Consider the following 21,545-nt stretch of genomic DNA (forward strand, 5'->3'; position numbering starts at 1 on the left):
CAAACTAGACCAAAGCGGGAGTTCCCATGTGGGCATATTTATGGGCTGAATTTAATAATAATAATATTTATTTACTTATACCCCGCTCTTCAGCCAAATTGAATTGATTTTCAGAAATTCTGGAAACAATGGATTCCCAGCTGGCTGATGCTTTTAGCTTCAGAGTTGCAAGAGGAATATTTTTGGTTGATAGAAGTGGCATTGATTTAATCAAGCAGTAATAAAATCAGGACAACGCCAGGGAGTTTGGGGCAAGAGGTGTTGAGAAATACAATGGAGGCTAACAGGGAGATTGGCTTACTGTTTTAGGCTAACAGATTTATTTTGTCTTTGACCTTCAAGAGGAAATGCACATAGCATGGGGTGGGGAAGCAGCAATACTCATAGCCATTAAGTTGCATGGGTCTTTTCCACATGCCCTCAGATCTGTGTGACCACTAATGAGAAGTTCACTTAAAGGTCATTATTATGACCTTTCCAGTTTGATGCTTTTGGGCCTCTATGTAACTGCTGTTATAACAAAATATAACAAAATATTTGTATGCCAAAATAATGCAGGATATGCTGGGTGTGCTAGCACCTCCAAATTTCAGATATGAAAATTGAGACATATGTGGCCAAGCAAAATAAAAGTATAATAAAGATGGTAAAAATTATTAACAATGAAGAGCATACAGGGTAGAAAAGTCTGCAGCAGTTTGCTTTTGCCTTACCCTACTGAGAAAGGCAAGATTCCACTCTCTCTTCTTCTTTTACCTCTGCTGGCTTAAATGAGTGCAAATGACTTTGGCAACTTGAAGTCAGATTGTGTCAACTGATGTAAGCTGAGGACAAAGGGGAAAGTGGGAGAAGGAAAGAGGACTGGGGCCATTTAAAAAGCAGACAAAAAGTGGGATGCCAGAGGATTAATCGGAACTCCCTGGTATGATAGTGTCTTTATGCATTACATTTTAGGCATGCACATAAAGCAATTTCAGTGTCCATTCCAAAAATATGTGGGAAGGGCTTGCTGAATTAGTGTGCATGATTATAATAACCTTTTTTATAAAATCTTAATACATGGTAATAATATACATTTATTTATGTTTTAATCCCCCTGCACAAATGGGAAACAGAAGTTTATCACCTGGTTAAGAGATATGGAATATCTCATTAGTCATATTTTGCACATCTTCATACCCAGTTTGCCCATTTATGTTCACAGTCACAATTCTCCATTTTTATCTTTCCATGATCCCTTATTACTTTGGTTTTCAACATCTGGATAATTTCAACTGAAAAGAAGAAACCCTTAAAGTCAACAAAATTTGACTACCAGTCCTGAGGAACAGCAAAATCAGGACTCAGCAAATGCAAATGGGAAACCATTCAGAGTCCGGGGCTTTCCCAGCAGATAATGATCACCAATTAGCAGACATTAAACCTCATTTGCATTAGCCTCCCAGGCTGAGGCCAGCCATCAGCACAGAACAAGACACAGGCAAACCACTCCTGCATTCCCAGGCTCACACAGTATATATACACCCAATTTTTCCAGGCAAAGCATTCTCTGAAGATGACAGCCACAGATGTTGGTGAAACATCAGAAAGAATCTCTGCTAGAATATGGCCACAGAGCCCGAAAAAACAACAAAAAACCATGGATGCCAGCCATTAAAGCCTTCAACTTCACTTTATTACTTTGTGCACTATATTTTAATCGTCTTTCTCTAAGGAAATCAACCAATATATATTCTTTTGCATACTTTAACAAATAAATCTTGTCCCAATTTGATTTCTTTTTTCACTCTAAAACGAAGGCGGGTTACAGACCACCGCTTTGCGGCGGTCTGCCACCGCCGCCGCTTGCTCCGTGCGGGAGCCGCAGCAGCCACACCGCGCGGCTCCCGCATGGACCGAAAAAGAAGCTCCAAAATGGAGCTTCTTTAAGCGGCGCCTCTATGATGTCGCGAGGCGCTGGGGCGCACTCGTGACGTCATAGATGCCGCGACACGTGTGGACGCACAGCGTCCAATACATAAATATGGCGGTGGCCGTGTGGAACGGCCACCGCCATATTGTACGTACAGAATACGTACTAGGGTTAGGGGGGTGCGGAAGCACCGCCCTTTCCTAACCCTAGTACGTATTCATTACGTACGAAATGGCAGTGTGTAACTCGCTGAAAACTGCATGGGCAGCTTTTAATATTTGTTATAACACATATCTTTCATTCCTCTTCAAGTTCATTTCCTCTAAATTAAGAGTTACACCATTTTCTTTATTTAATTGTACCTCTGTTCCTGTTATTATATTTACCTGCTTCTTAATTTCTGTCCAAAACTCCTGAACAAAGGAGCATTCCCACCACATGTGTATATAAATACCCTTCATTCCACATCCATGCCAACATCTGCCTTGGTCCCTCCAGTCCATCTGCCTTGGTCCAGGCTTCGGAGGTAGAGAAGAACTGCTTGACCTGATCCCCTTCCCCTCCACCACTCCCTTCTCCTTTTGTGTTGTGTCTTTTTAGATTGTAAGCCTCAGGGCAGGGAACTGTCTAATTAAAAGATTGTATGTACAGCGCTGTGTAAATTTACAGCGCTTTATAAATAAAGGTTAATAATAATAACAACAACAACAACAACATTGTCACTTAGCTTTGTGACAGGTGAAATAAACACATCCCTATATTTCAAAATTTTGAGCCAATCTATGCAGTCGTGTTCAACTGATTTTTGATGAATCTGTGGTCAGGAACAAGCTAGACTCACTCATGCACATATCATGTGGTTTATTTTGAAGCCCTTTTTCTTGGTCTTTGCTGTGAGAGAAGTGAGTGTAGAGAAGTATAGGAAGAGCCTGGCACAGACCCACTCATGCACATAGCGATGAGGATTTTGTCTTGACCATCTTATAATCTTACCAGACTGGATTTTGTATGCAGATGTGCAACATGCATCAGAATAGAATCATGGAGTGGGAAGAGATCCCAAAGGCCATCTAATCCAACCCTCTTTGTCCATGCAAGAAGACACCATCCAAGCCCTCCCTGGGACAGATGGCTGTCCAGACACTGTTTAAAAACCTATAAAGAAAGAGACTCCACTAGCCTCTGAGGCAGCATATTCCACTGTCAAACAGCTCCTACCATCAGGAAGTTCTTCATAATGTTTAGGTGGAATCTCTTTTCCTGTCACTTGAACCCATTTCTCTGTGTCCTAGTCTCTGGAGCAGCAGAAAACAAGCCTACTCCAACCTTACTTGACATCCTTTCAGATGTCATCCCTGAACCTTCTCTTCCTCAGGCTAAACATGCCCAGCTCCCTAAGAAGTACAATTAGAACAGAAAAAGAGAAAACGCGGTTTAAAAGATGCCAATAAAAAGAAATAACAACACCCAATTAGTCAACTCCTTTCCCAAGAGCAACCTAGCTTACCTGCCAAAGGCCTGTTTGAATAAGAAGAGGAATGAGATGCCATGAAAATCCTTTCCTGGATTCCCAGCAGACATGTTTCCATCCAATGATGGTGGGAGCAGAGAAGGGTCTTTCCATCAATATGGTTTAACCCAGGCAGGTTTTCTTGGGGGGTTGCTCTTGTTTAGACAGCTTGGTCCCAAGTCAGAGAGGACTTTATATGTCATAACATGCACTTTTAGTGGTTCTGGGAAGCAGATTATCAACCAGGGGAGCTTCTATAACAAAAGAATAATATAATGACCTGTAACTGTGCCCAGTCCACATTCTAGATCAAGAAGTTTAGAATGTTGACCAGGGACAGTTGCAAGATATCCTGCAACTCCTTTATTATTTATTATAGAACGTAGCCTCTGTCTTTCTGAATCCATGGCTAGAGTACATATCATTATGTATTCAAGCTGCACAAAAGCTGCTAGGTGTTACATCAGTATGACTGTATCCACGAACTACAGTCATGGGACTGCGGTACTCACTGTGCCAAATATACATTTGTGTGTGTGTGTGTGTGTGTGTGTGTGTGTGTGTGTATATATATATAATTGGTATGCCAGAGGACTTTTTATCCAGTGGCATTGCTTGCACAGTATTTATCAGTCACTAGGGATGGAAGAGAAATTTCTTAGCTATATAGTTGTAAACAAAAAATTCGATTTCCTAAGACTAACAGTAGAGCATAATGCATCTTGCCTTGGGAACCTTTGCATTTGTGAGGTTCGCAGAAGAAAGGAAGGGAGGGAGAGCATACCAAACCATTTGTACGTTTCAGGAATACACACAACTAAAAATGCATATATTTGAAAATTGTGCACAGACACCCATTATTTAGTGCAAAAAAAAAAAAAAAAGCATAGAGGGATGTGAATGTTAGAAAATGCATACAAAAAGGGGGCTACACTTGGAAATGCATCCTGAAATGCACATAACCGAACAAAAGTAAACTCACAATAAGTTGCACAATTGAAACAGACCAAGAATGCAGCTTAGAAACAGCAAAATTCAGCAAGAATGACAGTGATAGATTCCTCTTTGCTGGCTTGAACATTCATCTATATATAAATTGAGGAAACAAATCACAAAATAAATAAAAAACTAAAATAAGAGCTAGGTTGTAGATTATTTTTTCAGTCATTGCAAAAGTACTTTGAGGCATCTTGATCAGGAAACCTGAGCCAAATTGCCCAGCTGAAATGCCACAGGGCCCTGCAAGGGAGGCCATCATTTTTCTTGGTCTAAATTGCTTCTGCCAGGCCAAGCTTCCTGGGGGAGTTATGCATTGTTGTTGTTGTTGTTGTCTCCTTCTTCCATTGGTAGGGTGATAGCTTGGTGACAGGGAAGTATTATTTAACTCAGTAAATTGGCAGAGGGGAAGGTTTTAAATCAGGAGTGGGCAATGTCCCAAGTCATCATTTCCAACATGCTGAACTCCAAGAATCCCCACAAAGGTTGGCACTGAAGTTATAAGCAGCTCTGGTCTCTGTCAGGAGCATGTGCCCCATGGTTGCCCCACTTTTTGCCTGCCCTTGTTCAGCTCCCTTTCTGCTGCTTACAACAAAAATGCCCAGCTATTGGTCCAAGCACAGTGTGTTTATAGGACCCCAGCCTCTGAGGTCTTCTTTTATGAAGTGGTATATAAGAACTGGATGACTGTGAGTGGTGCTCTCCAGCAGTCTTTTCAGTTTGTGTTTTCTCACCACCCTGGAATCACAAGTATGCATTTGTTGAAAGTATACCAGATAGTTAACATTCTTTTCACCCGAATGCCTTTTTTCCTTTGTCTCCTTGCATGCAGACGTATCTTGACCTGAGAAATGATGCTGAAGTCATGGCACATCAGCTGGGTCATTCACTTGGCTTTCCCCATGATGATACCCCAAGCAATTTAGCCCAGGGCTGCGATTGTAACTGCAGCAGGCGTGGCAGCTGTCTTATGGTGAGCAAAGATACTCGGTGAGTACAGGTCTATTTTGATTTTTAAATTCTACTGAGTTTTGGGAAGGCAATGGATGAACATGGATTGCATTCTGGCCTTCAAATGGTAACTTCTTGTTGTCATAAATGCCAGGGGCCCAGGAGGGCACCCACAAATTGTATTCAGTGGGGAAATTAATTTCATAGAATCATAGAGTTGGAAAAGACCACAAGGGCCATCCAGTCCAATCCCCTGCCATGCAGGAAATCCAGATCAAAGCATCCCTGACAGATGGCCATCTAGCCTCTGTTTAAAGACCTCCAAAGAAGGAGACTCCACTACACTCCAAGGGAGTTTGTTCCACTGTTGAACAGCCCTTACTGTCAGGAAGTTCTTCCTAATGTTGAGGTGGAATCTCTTTTCCTGTAACTTGCATCCATTTCTCCAGGTCCTGTTCTCTGGAGCAGCAGAAAACAAGCTTGCTCCCTCCTCAATATGACATCCCTTCAAATATTTAAACAGGGCTATCGTATCACCTCTTAATCATCTTTTCTCCAGGCTAAACATCCCCAGCTCCCTGAGTCGTTCCTCATAGGGCATGGTTTCCAGACCCGTCATCATTTTAGTCGCCCTCCTTTGGACACGCTCCAGTTTTTCAACATCCTTTTTAAATTGTGGTGCCCAGAACTGGACACAATATTCTAGGTGGGGCCTGACCAAAGCAGAATAGAGTGGCACTATTACTTCTTTTGATCTAGACACTATACTTCTATTGATGCAGCCTAAAATTGCATTGAACTTTTTAGCTGCCACATCGCACTGTTGACTCATGTTCAACTTGTGGTCTACTTGGACTCCTAGATCCCTTTCACATGTAGTTTCATTCAGCCAGGTGTCCCCCATAATCCTATATCTGTGCATTTTATTTTTCTGCCCAACATGCAGTACCTTACATTTCTCCGTGTTGAATTTCATTTTGTTAGCTTTGGCCCAGCTTTCAAGTCTATTCAGGTCAGAGATGGGTGAAAATGACAGGGCACTCAATGTATGTGTTTCACACAAAGAGGTGTCTTCTCCTGGGGGAAGTGTCCTTTGATTCCCATCTTTCTGGCAAGTACCCTTCACATCACACTCCTATGTAAAGGGATTATGATCTATCCTAGCTAAGTGCCTGTGAGCTTCCCCTATGGTGAGCCAACAGGATCTATGGCATGGATCTATTGCATGGCTAGCTTCCTGCACTAGAGGTGTCCTCTCAACTACCTGCCTCAAACATCCCTTTTTAATATTAAATTGACATCAAAGGTTATCTACAGGGCTAGACTTGGGGTAAGATCACTTTTTGATAATTATCTGCTCTTATTGTACGTTTCCCTCTTTCAACTCAAGCAGGTATAGGGATGTGGATACTGATCTAGCCTCAATGAGGAGCCCCTGACAGCCCTAAGCTCCATTGCAGGTTATCTTTGGGGGAGGACCAAACCAAAAAGTCCCATTATTAATCATATAAGTTATTAAATCATTTTAAAGAAATAATTGTAAATGGCAGAGGACTTCAACAAGTGACAGTTTTAAAACACAGAGAAGTCACAGCATTAGCATTTGAAGTAACCAGAGGACAGGCTGCAAGCAGGAGTTCTGATACCTCATTAGATGAACAGCAAAGAGTCGTATGACACCTTTAAGACTAACAGATTTATGACTGCCTGAACATTTGTGTACATAAGATGGGCTGAACAGATCCTTTGTATGTGTGCACTTGTGTGCATGCCTTCAAATTGTCTGTTGACTTTTGGTGATCCTATGAATTTCTAGGGTATTAAGTGAAAAGTACTCAAGAGGTGGTTTTACCAGTTCCTTCCTCTGAAATGTAGCCTACAGAACCTGAGAGTCATTGACAATCTCCTACCCAAGTACTAACCAGGTGTGAACCTGCTTAGCTTCCAAGTTCAGATGGGAGCTAACAGATCCATCAACATATCCCAAATCTCTTATTTCTCTGTAACAAGTAAAGGCAGGGACAGTCATTAGGAATTGGGGGGGGGGGGGGGAGAGATGCCTTCTGCTAATTCAGAACCTTAGTCCTTCTCACTCAGTGGCTGCAGCACTTCTGCAATGTTTTAGAGAGGGAATCTTTCCCAGCCCTGGAATTCTGGGTGTAGAGCATGCATTTGGCTGCTGAGCTAGAATCCTATGGCTCAGGAGTCAGACTGTATTTGGGTACATCTACACTGTAGAAATAATACAGTTTGACACCCCTATAACTGCCACAGCTCCATCCTACAGAATCCTGGGATTTGTGAGTTTTGTGAGGCACCAGCATGCTTTGGCAGAGAAGACTAAAGCCCTTGTAAAACTACAAATCCCAGGATTCAATAGGATGGAGCTACAGCACTTAAAAGTGGTGCCAAACTGCATTGTTTTTACAGTGTGAACAAACCCCTTGTCTTTGACTAGTGGTATTGGTGCCAACCACAAGCTACCGCATGCTGTTAAGAACAGAGAATACAAGTAGAGAAAAGTTTTATGCATTTTATCAAATGTTTTAATGTTATTTATAGTTATGTTCTCCCGAATAATCTATTTATTGTTGTTTTTATGCTTTGTTGTACGCCCCCTTAGAAGGATTTCTATCCTACAAGGTAATGGCTGTAATAAATTTTTAAAAACCCTAAACAATTGCACTGTGTTGAATAATAATTTATCGTGTTTCAGACAATGTGCAAGACTGAGCAACTGCAGCCAGGAGGTATATTATGAGATGATACGAAAGCCAGGAAAAGAATGTTTGCTTGACATGCCTACCAAAATATTCAAGGGAAAGGTGTGCGGAAATGGAATCACCGAAGAGGATGAGGACTGCGACTGTGGTGTTGCTGAGGTGATTACATATCTTCCAACATTTCATATGTAAAAACTGGGTCTCCTGTGGCTGGGGAAAATCAGAATGTGGTCAAGATGGCAAAAGTTATGAATGAGGAAGAATACGTTGAGATAGGTTGTAGCAGATTACTTTTGCCTGGGCCTCCTAGGAAGGGCAAGATCCCACCCTGCCTTTCCTCTTCCCCCGCAGAGTTAAGTGCAAACAGCTCTTGCACTTTTAAATCAATTTGTAGCAGTTGAAGGAAGCTGAGAACAAAGCAGGGAAATGGGAGGAGAGAGGAACTGGGACACTTTTAAAGCAGCTGAAAAAGTGGGATGACAGGATTAAAAATTGGGATTGTCCCTGCCAAACCAGGACAGTTGGAGGGCATGCAACTGCTCTCAGCTATTTGTTTGGAATGCAAAATAATCCCTGTCTGAGCTCCTGTATCATGCAGAAATATCATAGTTTCCTGCAAAATCTTCTAAGGCTTTAAATAACTCCTCTCCATTTTGGTTCCCGTATTGGGAGATAAAAGCAGAAGGAGCTCATTTCCAAACGCTCCCCAGTTTGAGAGTCTGAAGATTTCCAAGCAAGTAGATCAGGGAGGCTCTGGGATCCCCATAGATGATGAGGTGGATTCATTCATTCATTATGCAGTCAGTTAGTAACAGAGGCAGCAGCCAAAGTAGTTGAGTTTGCACTGCTGTCCTGGCTGTTTGGCAAACACTCACTGCCAGTGACCATATTTGTTTTTGTTAAATACCTCAAGTTGATCTCAACCTATGGTAACCCTGTGGGTGAGACATCTCCAAGACTCCCTATTTTCCATTGCTCTGCTTAGTTCCTTCAAACACATATTGTGACCTCCTTAATAGAGTCCATCCATCTGGCATGTGGCCTTCCTCTCTTTCTGCTTCCCTCCACATTTTCTAGCATTATTGTTTTCTCCAGTGAGTCATGGCTTCTCATGATGTGGCCAAAGTATGACAGCCTGAGTTTTGTCATCTTAGCTTCCAGGGAGATTTTTGGCTTAATTGACTCTAGGATCCATTTGTTGGTTTTTTTGCCCATCCATGATATCCTCAGCACTTTCCTCCAGCCTCACATCTTGTTTTTTAACTCTCCAGTTCTCACATCCAGACATGGCAATAGGGAATATAATAGCTTGTGTGATCCTAACTTTTATGCTCAGTTGTATATCTTTGCATTTTAGAATGCTTTCTAGTTCTTTCACGCCTCCCTCCCCCCCCCCCCCCCCCATTCTTAATCTTCTTCTGATTTTCTGGTTACAATCCCCATTCCTATCAATTTTTGATTCCTGGGGGCACAATTGTTGTACTGCAGGCACTCACTCACAAACCATAAGGTTGTGATTTCAATCCCATCCAGGGGCTCAGGCTCGACTCAGCCTGGCATCCTTCTGAGGTTGCTAAAATGAGAACCCAGTTTGTTGGGGGCAATTAGCTTAGGGAGTGCTTAAATGCACTGATAAGTGATAAGCGGTACTTGTTATTGCTATAATGTTTGATTCCAGGTATGAGAACTCTTTTACTATTTCTATTTCTTCATTGTCTAGGCTGAATTTGTTTAGATTCTCCATGGTCATTACTTTTGATTTTGTTAGGTTCGTAAACAGTGACCATAGACTCACAGAATCCTAGAGTTGGAAGAGACCACAAGGGCCATCCAGTCTAACCCCATTCTGCCATGCAAAGAGATACAATCAAAGCACCCCTGACAGATGGCCATCCAACATTTGTTTAGAAACCTCCAAAGAAGGAGAGTCCACCACTCTTAAGGCAGCAACGTCTTCCACTGTTGAACAGCTCTTATCATCAGAAAGTTCTTCCTAATGTTTAGGTGGAATCTCTTTTCCTGTAGTATGAATCCATTGCTCCATGTCTTAGTCTCTTAGTCTCAACCTTCCTCCACCCCCAATATGATGTCCTTTTGTATATTTAAACAGGGCTTTCATGTCATTCCCTAACCATCTCTTCATCAAATGGAAAAGCACCAGCATTCAGCCCTGCCACAGGCACAGATCCTCTCATTTATTCACCTGGTTGAGGCCACAACCTGCTGCTCTTTCATGCTGCCTGTGTTTCCAAGAAGTAAGACTTTAGAAAATCACAGGCATAAAATGTCTCCCTCAGCCACAATATTATATTTTAACAAGTTGCTCAGGGCTGTTAGGAAACCACTAAGGAACTGGTAAGTAGGGCACTCAACCTATTTTTTTCCCTTCGCTTTATCAGGATATAGAAGGAGCAGGCATCCTAAGTTTATTCTTGCTACCCGGTGCAAAACTTTCACACAAAAGTCAACAGAATCAAGTAAGTGGATAAAAGAATTGTGAGACCTGCACTCCTCTCAAAGTAGGCTTTCAGAATAACATGTGTTCTGGTGGCGGTGGTGGTGGTGAGGGATGTGAGGTGGAGTTGCTTCTTCTAGCCATATCAGGAAAGATTAGAAAGCCAGGCATGATGAATCTAGGCTGCATCAATAGAGGTATACTGTGATCAAAGTCATAGTGCCACTCTATTCTGCTTTGGTCAGGCCTCACCTGGAATAATCCTGGGTCCAGTTCTGGGCACCACAATTCAAAAGGGATGTTGAGAAACTGGAGCATGTCCAGAGGAGGGCGACTAAGATGATGAAGAGTCTGGAAACCAGGCTTTATGAGGAAAGATTTAGGGAGTTGGGGATGTGTAGCCTGGAGAAGAGAAGGTTAAGAGGTGATATGATAGCCCTGTTTAAATATTTGAAAGAATGTCATATTGAGGATGGAGCAAGCTTGTTTTCTGCTGCTCCACAGAATAGGACCCAGAACAATAGATGAAAGCTACAGGAGAATAGATTCTACCTAAACATTAGGAGAACCTTCCTGATCATAAGAGCTGTTCGAGATGGGAACACACTCCCACAGAGATTTTGGTGGAGTCTCCATCTTTGGAGGTCTTTAAACAGAGGCTGGATGGTGCTTTGATTGTGAGTTCCTGCATGGCAGAATGGGATTGGACTGGATGGCCTTGTGGTCTCTTCCAACTCTGATTCTGTGATTCTATTCTATGATTCTATGAATCACAGATCCAACCTTATTTCGAAAGAGAAAAACATTTCTGTCTCCTACTCTGACAGACCAGAGTCTCTGGGAGCCCTGAGCCACAATTTATTTCTATTTATTTATTTCAAAGATTTGTATCCCTCCTTTCTTCCTCAATGGGATTCAAACTTATACAATAATTAGGCTGCTGCCACAATTCAGAAATAATGCAGTTTGAGACCACATTAATTGTCTTGTATCCATTTTATGTGTAGTGTAGATGCAGCCACAGTCTGCTGTGGTTTTCAAGTCACTACAGCAAAGCACATGTCTGGGGAAATACCATGAAGCTAATAATTCAATAAAAGTCTTTATGAACTTGTGGAGCAAAGTAAAATAAAAATCTTATGATGTAATAATCTGTGGATAGGGTTATTCAGTTTTTTTGTAAATTTAATTTTGTTTGTAAACTCAACTAAGGATTCCTCTGCCTCAAACATGACCAAAAAGGGAGGACCCAAAGAAAGAGAACTCAGTATATCTGAACGCCGCGTGGGGAGAAGGGGCAGCGCATCCCATAGAAACAAATGGGGTGTGCGCCACGCCACCACGCCGCCACGTGCATGAGCTCCATTCATTTAAATGGGGCTCGAGCATAGGCGGTATTTGTTTTACGCAGGGGAATCCGGAACAGATCCCCCGCATAAAGAAAGGGCAAACTGTATTTACATCCTCTTCTTTTTCCCCTAATTATATTTTATTGAAGACATTTCATAATAACAAAGTAAACAACAAAACATGTGTACAAGCAAACAACAGGTTTTGGGTGCAAATTAGCAAGCCTCTGTGAGTAATCACTGTCTGTGATACTCTTAAAATGAGCAAAAAGAATTTATCCAGTTCTACTAAGGGGACAGTGCCTTGGGAGATCTATGAGGTTTTCATCTCCAGGAGGCGAAGGGCCAAGATCCGGCACATCTTTCCAAAAGACGGCTTGGTGAGGTGGAGGTCTCAGCTGTTGTATTTTGCTGTTAACGTATTCAATGAAGATAGACCAATCCTCTTCAAAAGTATTGGGTTTTTTCTGTCTATCACAGAACCTAATGTTATATGATAGCTTTTCCAACAATCAGATATGCCATAGTCTTTTCCAGCAGTCATCTGTTCATAAGATTCTTGTTTTCCAGCATTTTGCTATTTCTATATTCTAAATACCTCAAGAGGAGGTTTATTCTCTGCTGCCCCGGAGGGTAGGACCCAGCCTAATGGTGTGAAGTTACCAGAGGGTGAGTTTCGATTGAACATTAGAAGGAACGTCTTGAGAGTGAGGATAGTTGCTCAGGGGAACCAATTGACTAGAGCAGGGGTAGGCAACCTCCGGCCCGCGGGCCGGATGCGGCCTGGCGAGGCCTTGGGACCGGCCCCAGCCTGGTCCTGCTGCCGATTGCCACCGGGGCCTTTGGCGTCTCGCGCGAGGGGCATGGTGGGTCAATTGTCTATAGAAGCCTCAGAAACATGCATTTATCTTAACATTTTTTTAAAAATTAGCAAATTTTTTCGCGTGTCCTCTATTTTTTATTTAAAAAGTGCCCTCCATTTGAAAATGTTGTCCTACATTTGTCCCGGTTTATTTATTTATTTGATTTTTTAAAAAATATTTAATTATTTATTTTTTGGCTTCGGCCCCCCAGTTGTCTGAGGGACAGCAACCCAGCCCCCGGCTCAAAAGGGTTGCCTACCCCTGGACTAGAGAGATGGTAAGGTCTCATAGAATCATAGTATCATAGAATTGGAAGAGACCACAGGGGCCATCCAGTCCAACCCCATTCTGCCATGCAGGAAATCCAAATCAAAGCATCTCCATTGCCAGATGGCCATCCAGCCTCTGCTTAAAGACCTCCAAAGAAGGAGACTCCACCAAAATCTCTGAGGGAGTGTGTTCCACTGTCGAACAGCCCTTACTGTCAGGACGTTCCTCCTAATGTTGAGCTTGTACCCATTGTTCTGGGACCTAGTATCTGGAGCACCAGAAAACAAGCTTGCTCCCTCCTCAATGTGACACTCCTTCAAATACTTAAACAGGGCTATCATATCACCTCTTAACCGTCTCTTTCCCAGGCTAAACATAAATAAGTCTTTCCTCATAAGGCATAGTTCCCAGGACCTTCACCATTTTGGTGGCCCTCCTTTGGACATGCTCCAGTTTCTCAACATCCTTTTTGAATTGTTTTGGCCAGAACTGGATAAAGGATTATTCCAGGTGAGGCCTGACCAAGGCAGAATGCAGTAGCACTAGTATTACTTCTCTTGCTCTATACACATTACTTCTATTGATGCAGCCTAAAATTTCATTGGCTTTTTTAGCTGCTGCACCGCACTCTTGACTCATGTTCAACGTGTGTCCCCCATCCTATATCCATTTCATTTTCCCATCCTAAGTGTGGAAGTCTCCTTCTCTGGGTGTCTTCAAAAAGAAGCTGGCCAGCTCCCTGCTGGGAATGCTTTTGCTGGTGACCCTGCAATGAGCAGGGGGTTGGATTGGATGGCCTCTGGGACCCCTTCCCACTTGACAGTTCTGTGATCTTACTTGTGAAAAGGTCTTCAGAGCTGCTTGTGACTCTGCTAGCATATCTTTTAAGTGCTGATGGTCTCCTTAGAAGAGTTAAGGCAAACAAACTTTGTTTTATTTCTGCAGGCATTTTTGAGACTGCTTTTAGAGGTTTATTCTTTTCCACTTGTCAGTGGCTTTATTTGACTTTGAACTGACCTGTTTTATTGCCATTGTTTTATTGGCATGTTGTGCTTTTTATTTTTCATGTATACACAAGCTATAAAGCTCGGCTTTTTGACAGTTTGAAAAGGTAGGCTATTTTCACATTGCAGAGTTAGAGCTCCATGATTCCACTTTAACTGCCACGGCAACATCTTGTGGATCCTGGGATTTGCAGTTCAGGGAGGGATAGTCAGAATTTGGTCCCTCATCAAACTGGAGAACCCAAGATTCCAGAAGAGGCAGCCAAGGCAGTTAAAGTGGGCTCATAGTATTATAAATGTGTCGTATGAGGGGCCTATGGTAACTAGATAAAAATACAACCGTGGCACATGTTTTAGATGTTGCTCCACAACCATTGTGAAAATCATAGAAACAGCATACCTTTCCTTGTAGAGTAATCTTTTACAACGAAGAGAGAGTAGGACGTATGCCTCAGGCCCACAGTTTTATACATAATGTTTATAATAATTTTGTGCATGAGACAAAGTTTATGTACACTGGACATCAATGCTGCTGCATCAGAGAACGAAAAGGAATTGGTGGTTTCAGTGGGAAGCCCTCTGTATAAGGCTGCGGGAGGTGGGCAGGTATAGGCTAAATACTGTAAATAAAAAAATCCCAAATGCTTCTATAACACCCTAGAAGTTTCCAAACGGTGCACTGTGCAGGTGCAGGGTTCCCATTTGTGTGAGTCACAAAGATCCCAAAGAAGAAAACAGCGGCATCCCTATCTCAGCCACCAATGTGGACAATTTTGGATTTTGGAGCATTTCAAAATTCTGGATAAAGGAGCTTCAACTTGTATATAGAATTACTGAATGGTTAGAAGACAGACACGAGTTAGGTAGGCATTAAACTGCTAGCAGCAGTGGTTAATGTGGGGATCAAGCAAAGGAAATTTTTTTTAATGTTTTTATTACATTTAAAACAGGTGCTCCAAGGAAGTGAGGAAAAATATTTGTTTTCAGACAGCTCAAACTCTGAAGACATGGCTGTAAGTTGTTAATAAAATACTGTTAAAATGGTATATTTTGTATTTAATTGGATGCTTTTGGGGGATGCTTGCTGCTCTTTTCAACTCATCTAACTCTATAACTGTATTTGTTTCTTTATACATTTTAATATATTACCAAGCTGGACTAACCTTCCATTCCAGAACTGTTGTGATGCTACCAATCATGGCTGTGAGGGATCCCATCACAAACTGGTGCATCTTGTATTGTCTCCTAACTAAAATCAACTGTTGTTTTTCATGTATACCAACAGCATAATTTATATATTACAAAGTATTGTACATATAGTTACAGCTTTAATTTTCCATTTGGTCTGTAAACAGTCACTAGTTAGTTCCAGCTGAATATATCTTGCATGCAGCATTATGAAAACTTTAAAACTTTGATCATTAAGGAGTAAAATATCACTTAAATCACAACTTGACCTCTGTATCCTTCCCCGCTTTTTAAGAGCAAGTGCACTATTTTGATTTATAGAAACTATACAGAGGAAGCTGCCTTATACTGAATCTGAACCTTGGTCCATCTCACTCTGAATTGTCGGCACTGACTAACACTTGTCTCCAGCATTTCCAAGGGACTAAATGTTTTCAGACATTTTCATGAATTTCAATGATTTTTTTTATTGTGAGGGAAATTTTTCTGGAAATTTCATTTGTGCAAAAAAAAATTGCAAAAAGGTTTTTTTTGAAGAAAAAATGCACAAAATGTAATGTTTCTTGTGCAAAAATATGTTTTGTGCAAAAAGTGGATTTGTACAAAATAGGTTTTGCACATTGCATCTTGCACCAACATAGTTTTGTACAAAAATGGATTTTGTGCAAAAAAAATTGAATTTTGTGCAAATGAAATTTTCACATACAAAAGAATAACCTTTGTTATGATTAATTGTAAAAGTAGGTGATATGGAAAATGCTGTACATCCATCTTTCTTTGCTTTCTTTCTTGAACAGGCACAAGGTGAACCAAGGGATAGTGGTACATTAAGAAATGTCAAAACCCACACACTCCGGCAGCTCAGTGTAAGTTATGGATTAAATTAAAAATAACTCTTGATTACGAGTATAATTTTAAAATGTAGAATATCTCTTACTAGAAATGTAAGCTTAGTCAAGCCTTTTACTGTTCCTCAATTAAAAATGATTATAATATTATATGATATTAAAATATGATCTGCAAAAGAGGCGGATATAAATAATGTGGGCCACAACCACTTTCACTTTCTTATCCTGACCTTTGGGAGTAAAATTACAGGTCCCTGCCCTGAGAATCATACAGGCTGGAACCCTATTATTTGTCCCAATTAGAATAGACTCACTGAATGCATGGGACATCCCTCTGTCTGATTCAGCATCTCTGTTATAGTCAGGAGTAACCAGTAAGAATGAAGCCACAGAGTACATTACGGGTAGGTATTTCTTGGTTTCACTTTCTACCATTCAGGGTTTTTTTTAAAAAAAAATTAAAAATTCTCAAATTCTGTCAACTTTACAGAGAAATCCAGCCAGCCCTCCATATCCACGGACTCAATCATCCACTGCATGAAAATATTTTTAAAATATATCCAAAAACCAAACCTTGATTTTGCTATTTTATAAATAAATTTAGTTTGGAGAGGTTGACACCATTTGCCATAAAAGGAGGAAAGAAAAAAGAAACGTGGAAGCACCCTTAAGACTTCCTTGTTATTATTTTTGCATGAGCTTTGAAAACTACCATTTGTCATGCAGCTGTTAAAAGATGAGAGCCCCTAAGGAAAAAACAAAACAAGAGGCGGCAACTACTTCAGCACTACAGAGATGGCTAAATGCATATGGATTCAAAACCAGACTTGTCAGAACGAAGCATTCACTCTGCCTAGAGGGATGAACGGCTGGCATGTAACACCAAAATCTCTGCACAGTTTTTCACAAAACGTTGGAAGCAAATATCCAAAAATGCGATGAGGCCAAAAGCGCCTAGCCTGCAGCCCAAGTAAACATAGCGCTTTAGCAATAGCAATAGCAATAGCACCTTACATTCCTATTCCACTTCATAGGGAACTCAGCACTCTCTAAGTGGTTTACAATCTGTAAGCTAATTGTCCCCAACAAGCTGGGGACTCATTTTACCAACCTACGAAAGGATGGAAGGCTGAGTCAACCTTGGAGACCCTCAGGATCGAACTCACAACATTTTGGCTGCAGGACCGGCATTTAACTATTGCGCCACCAGGGCTTTAAAACTGTAAAATTTTTGTTACTGTTTTCAGCTTCCCATTTACTTTCTCCTAGAAGACCCCAGGTAGGAAATTAATCTTTGAGAAGGCGGAGGTGCATAATCTACATCTCATTATCATACTGTTGCAGGCAATGATCAATGCTAGCATGGAGAGCTGGCATCATTCCTATAAAAGAGTTGCTTCACAAAGGTTGTCCACCAGAAAAAAATGGTGCTCCTCAGCACTGAATGGGGACGGCCTGGTGCTGGGCGCCGGAATGGGGCCTTTTTGAGATCTCTTTGGTGTGCGATAAAATCTGTTTTTTCTTGGCTGCACGCACCCACAAGCATCACCTTCCCGTGCCCATAATGGTGGGGAAAATGGGTGCAATAAACTTCGTAGTGATTGTAGTAAACCTACAGACATAGTGGCAGTGCTAATGCCATTTTTGAGATCCTTTCCCTCTCTGATTTTACACAGTGGATTTTCACACCGGACTAAAAAACCTCTGAAATTCCTTCCAACTCTGTGCTTCGCTTTTAATGCTAGAAATGTTATTTACATGGCAGCATTCATAGGTCAGGTATTTGTACCATGACACTCTCTTCATCCGCAGGACTGCAGAAGGAATGGTTGTTGCCAAGAGAACTGTAAAAGTAAACCAGACATTGACTGCCTTTACGGATCTTGCTGTGAGAAATGTAAGGTATGATAAAAGGGGGGTAGAAGCAAGAACTGGAGGCCCTGATCCCTTCTCCTCCTCCTACACTTCCCAATTTGTTTCTGTCCTGGTGGGGAAGGGAAAGGCAAGGAAGGTGCTTGGAACCTCTGTCTGAGGGAAAAGGAGGAGGAGGAGAAGGAGAACCATTTCCTTATAAAAATACAATTTCCCTATTAATACTGTATATGAATATACATTAATGGGTGAACAAAAATATGCACACTAAACAAGAAAATACACATTTGCAGATTTGATTATTCACGGATTTGATTATTCACAGATTTGATTAATATGTTCTCTAGAAATATCTAGGTCCTTCAGTGCAACTCTGTGGTCAACTTTAACTAAAAGTTGCACTGAGATTCCTAGAGAGACTATTCTACTAGGCCTTTGTAGCTCCTCCAGCGCAATTCTATGGTCAGTGTCTGTCAGACATTGACCACAGAGATGTACTGGAGGACCTAGAGATTCCTAGAAAGGTGTCCTCTCAGGTAAAAACATGGTGTTTTGTTATTTGCAGTTTTTCCATGTTCATGGGGGTCTTGTGACCCTAACCCTAGTGAGTATGGAGGGACAAGTGTATTTTTATTCATGTTCTTATGCCAAGCCGGGGGGGGGGGGGATGCCTGCTCACTCAACTCCCTCCCGCCCTGAACCATATTTTGGAACCATCCAAGGCCTGCTGTGACGAGTTTAACAACTTCTTCGCGGATAAAATCTCTCGGATAAGAGCTGATCTCGCCGCCAGTGTTAGTTCAGATCCTAGAGTAGAGGCATCCAGAGCTTCCGTGGACTTGGTTATACTGGATCAATTTGAGTCTGTTAGTACTGAGGATGTGGACAAGATCCTTCGGAGCGTTAGGAAGACGACTTGTTCTCTTGATCCCTGCCCTTCATGGTTAACAACTCAAGGGGGAGCGGTTGTTACAGAGATGTTACACCGCATCATTAATTCATCTCTTAGGGAAGGGAAGTTTCCATCTACTCTGAAGACGGCCATAGTAAAACCTTTGTTGAAAAAGCCCTCCCTAGACCCCCTAATTCGGAACAATTATCGGCCTGTCTCGCTGTTACCATTTCTGGGGAAGGTGATCGAGAGGGCAGTTGCCTTCCAGCTCCAGGGGATCTTGGATGAGGCTGATTTTCTGGACCCATTTCAAACTGGCTTCTGGGCGGGCTATGGAGTTGAGACTGACATGGTCGCCTTAGTCGATGACCTCCGTCTGGGCATGGACAGGGGTAGCGTGTCCCTGTTAGTGCTCTTAGACATCTCAGCGGCCTTCGATACCATCAACCATGGTATCCTTCTGGATCGCCTGAGGGAATTGGGTATCGGGGGCACTGCTTTGCAGTGGTTCCGTTCCTACCTCTCGGGTAGATTCCAGATGGTGGAACTGGGGGACTGTCACTCCGAAAAGAGGGCCCTTACATCTGGGGTCCCTCAAGGAGCGATTTTGTTCCCCATGCTATTCAACATTTACATGAAGCTGCTGGGAGAGATCATCCGGAGACACGGGGCGCGGTGTTATCAGTACGCTGATGACACCCAAATAGTCTTCTCTGTGTCTCCGACTGATGCAGTGACTAAGGATGGCATCTCTCCTCTAAATGCCTGTTTGGAGTCAGTAATGGGCTGGATGAGGGAAAACAGACTCAGTTTGAATCCGGAGAAAATGGAAGTACTGGTGATAGGTTCTCCTGGTCCGGGGAAGGAAATTGTTCCACCTGTCCTGAATGGGGTCACGCTCCCCATGAAGGACACAGTTCGCAGTCTGGGGGTGCTTCTGGACTCGTCGCTCCACCTTACATCTCAGGTGGACATGACGGTCAGGAGCTCCTGTTATCAGCTTCAGCTGATACGCCAGCTGCGTCCCTACCTGGGCTGGGCTGACCTTGAAACCGTGGTACATGCTCTGGTAACCTCTCGTTTGGATTTCTGTAATGCGCTCTACATGGGGCAACCCTTGTACTAAACTCGGAAGCTACAATTGGTGCAGAATATGGCTGCTAGACTGGTCACTGGATGCCCCAGGGCCAGTCATATAACACCTGTGTTGAAAGACCTCCATTGGCTGCCCATTCGCTACCGAGCGCAATACAAGATGTTGGTTATTGCCTATAAAGCCCTAAATGGCTTGGGCCCAGGGTACTTGGAGGACCGCCTCTCCCCGTATAATCCGCCCCGCACTCTCAGGTCGGGCGGGAAACATCTTCTGTCTATTCCGAGTGCACATTATAGTGCAACACAGAGGGCGTTTTCTACCTCAGCCCCTAGACTATGGAATACCCTGCCCATCGAGCTCCGCACCCTCACCTCCCTTGAGGGATTTAAGAAGATGTTAAAAACTTTCCTCTTCCGCCAAGCTTTTCCCCAATGAGTTGAGTTGTATTATTCTGTTGTTTTATTGACTTGGTATTTTGCGGGAATTGATGTTTTTATATGGTCTTAGATGTTGATATTGATGTTTTTATCGTTATTCTTCTTGTTTTAATGTTGTTTTTAACTGTACACCGCTATGATCTTGTATAAGGAATAGCGGTATATAAGAATAAACTATTATTATTATTATTATTATTATTATTATTATTATGTAGATGTAAAGAGGGTCACAAGGGTAAATAGTTTGAGAACCACTGCAACAGTGCATCAGTGAGATGGCAATTATGAACTATAAAACTGTAACTGTAAGGGGTTATTCAGATGGTGAAAATAATCCAGGTAAAATCAGGGCTGAACTTTTGTTTTTCACATGCACTTCAGATGCATCTGATTAAGTTTGAGGGGGGCTGCCAAAAACCCCACTTCACCCAGGATAATCAATATCGGATTTGTTCCCGAGTTTTCCTAAAAGATTAGGATTTTCAGCTGTGTGAATAACTGATGGGAATAGACCCGAGTGAAACCGGGATAAAACTCTGGATGCCTTGAATGTGCTTTGAATGCATTCGCATCATCTACTCCATCTTTATTTGAGTGCTGATGCATGTGAGCAACAGAACTCAGAGAGAAGGAGTCCCATAGTGTGAATAACAACCTGGAATGAGTATGTGATGGCCCCGTCTCTAACCTAGGGGCTGTACAGACAGCCCGGTTTGGGTGGCTCTATGCCGCCCCTGGAAACACTGAGTTGGGGACGCAGCAACCACATGCCACATCCCCAACCCCGTGTAAAAAGGACCCATGAAATGCAGCTTCTATTTGTGCCATACAAGGGGTGCCATAAGTTCCCTAGTGCCATACAAGGGGCGCTATTATGCCCCTTATGCGCAGCAAAGTTTGGGTGCTGCACACAAGGGATGTCATCATGGCGTGCCCCGTCTGGACAGGCGTGTGCCAAGATGGCGGCCAGAAGGTGGCAGTAGGGCTCTGAACATGTGAACATTCAGCCCTACTGCAGCCCTAGGTCGGGAGCTTGCTGGCATAAAGTGCCGGTCTGTACACCCCTTTACTCAATAACCAGGCTTCATGGGTAAACCAGAAAGGATTTATTGAGCAGCTCAGCATGATAGACAAGTGTTTGCCAGAACTGGTTTCAAAGACCTACCAACAAGCCTATAA

The 21,545-nt window shown here is 42.4% G+C and overlaps 1 protein-coding gene across 6 annotated transcripts in view; it reads left to right on the top strand.

Annotated features, from left to right (window-relative positions):
• LOC149320191 (disintegrin and metalloproteinase domain-containing protein 21-like) overlaps positions 1-21,545 on the top strand; it is a 57,709-nt gene that overhangs the window by 19,021 nt on the left and 17,143 nt on the right. For 4 of the 6 annotated variants that reach the window (XM_089513099.1, XM_089513096.1, XM_089513098.1 and 1 more), the window contains 6 exons: positions 5,251-5,408; positions 8,086-8,251; positions 10,492-10,569; positions 14,984-15,046; positions 16,019-16,087; positions 17,882-17,971. In XM_089513099.1, the coding sequence (XP_089369225.1) occupies positions 5,251-5,408; positions 8,086-8,251; positions 10,492-10,569; positions 14,984-15,046; positions 16,019-16,087; positions 17,882-17,971 (624 nt within the window). Of the gene's footprint in view, positions 1-5,250; positions 5,409-8,085; positions 8,252-10,491; positions 10,570-14,983; positions 15,047-16,018; positions 16,088-16,430; positions 16,474-17,881; positions 17,972-21,545 lie in introns of all 6 variants that reach the window. The other 2 variants (XM_089513101.1, XM_089513097.1) reach the window with 2 other exon arrangements.

The sequence above is a fragment of the Sceloporus occidentalis genome, unplaced genomic scaffold, assembly GCF_023333645.1.
Source record: "Sceloporus occidentalis isolate IW3139 unplaced genomic scaffold, rSceOcc1.0.p SCAF_2, whole genome shotgun sequence".
Lineage (NCBI taxonomy): Eukaryota > Metazoa > Chordata > Lepidosauria > Squamata > Phrynosomatidae > Sceloporus > Sceloporus occidentalis.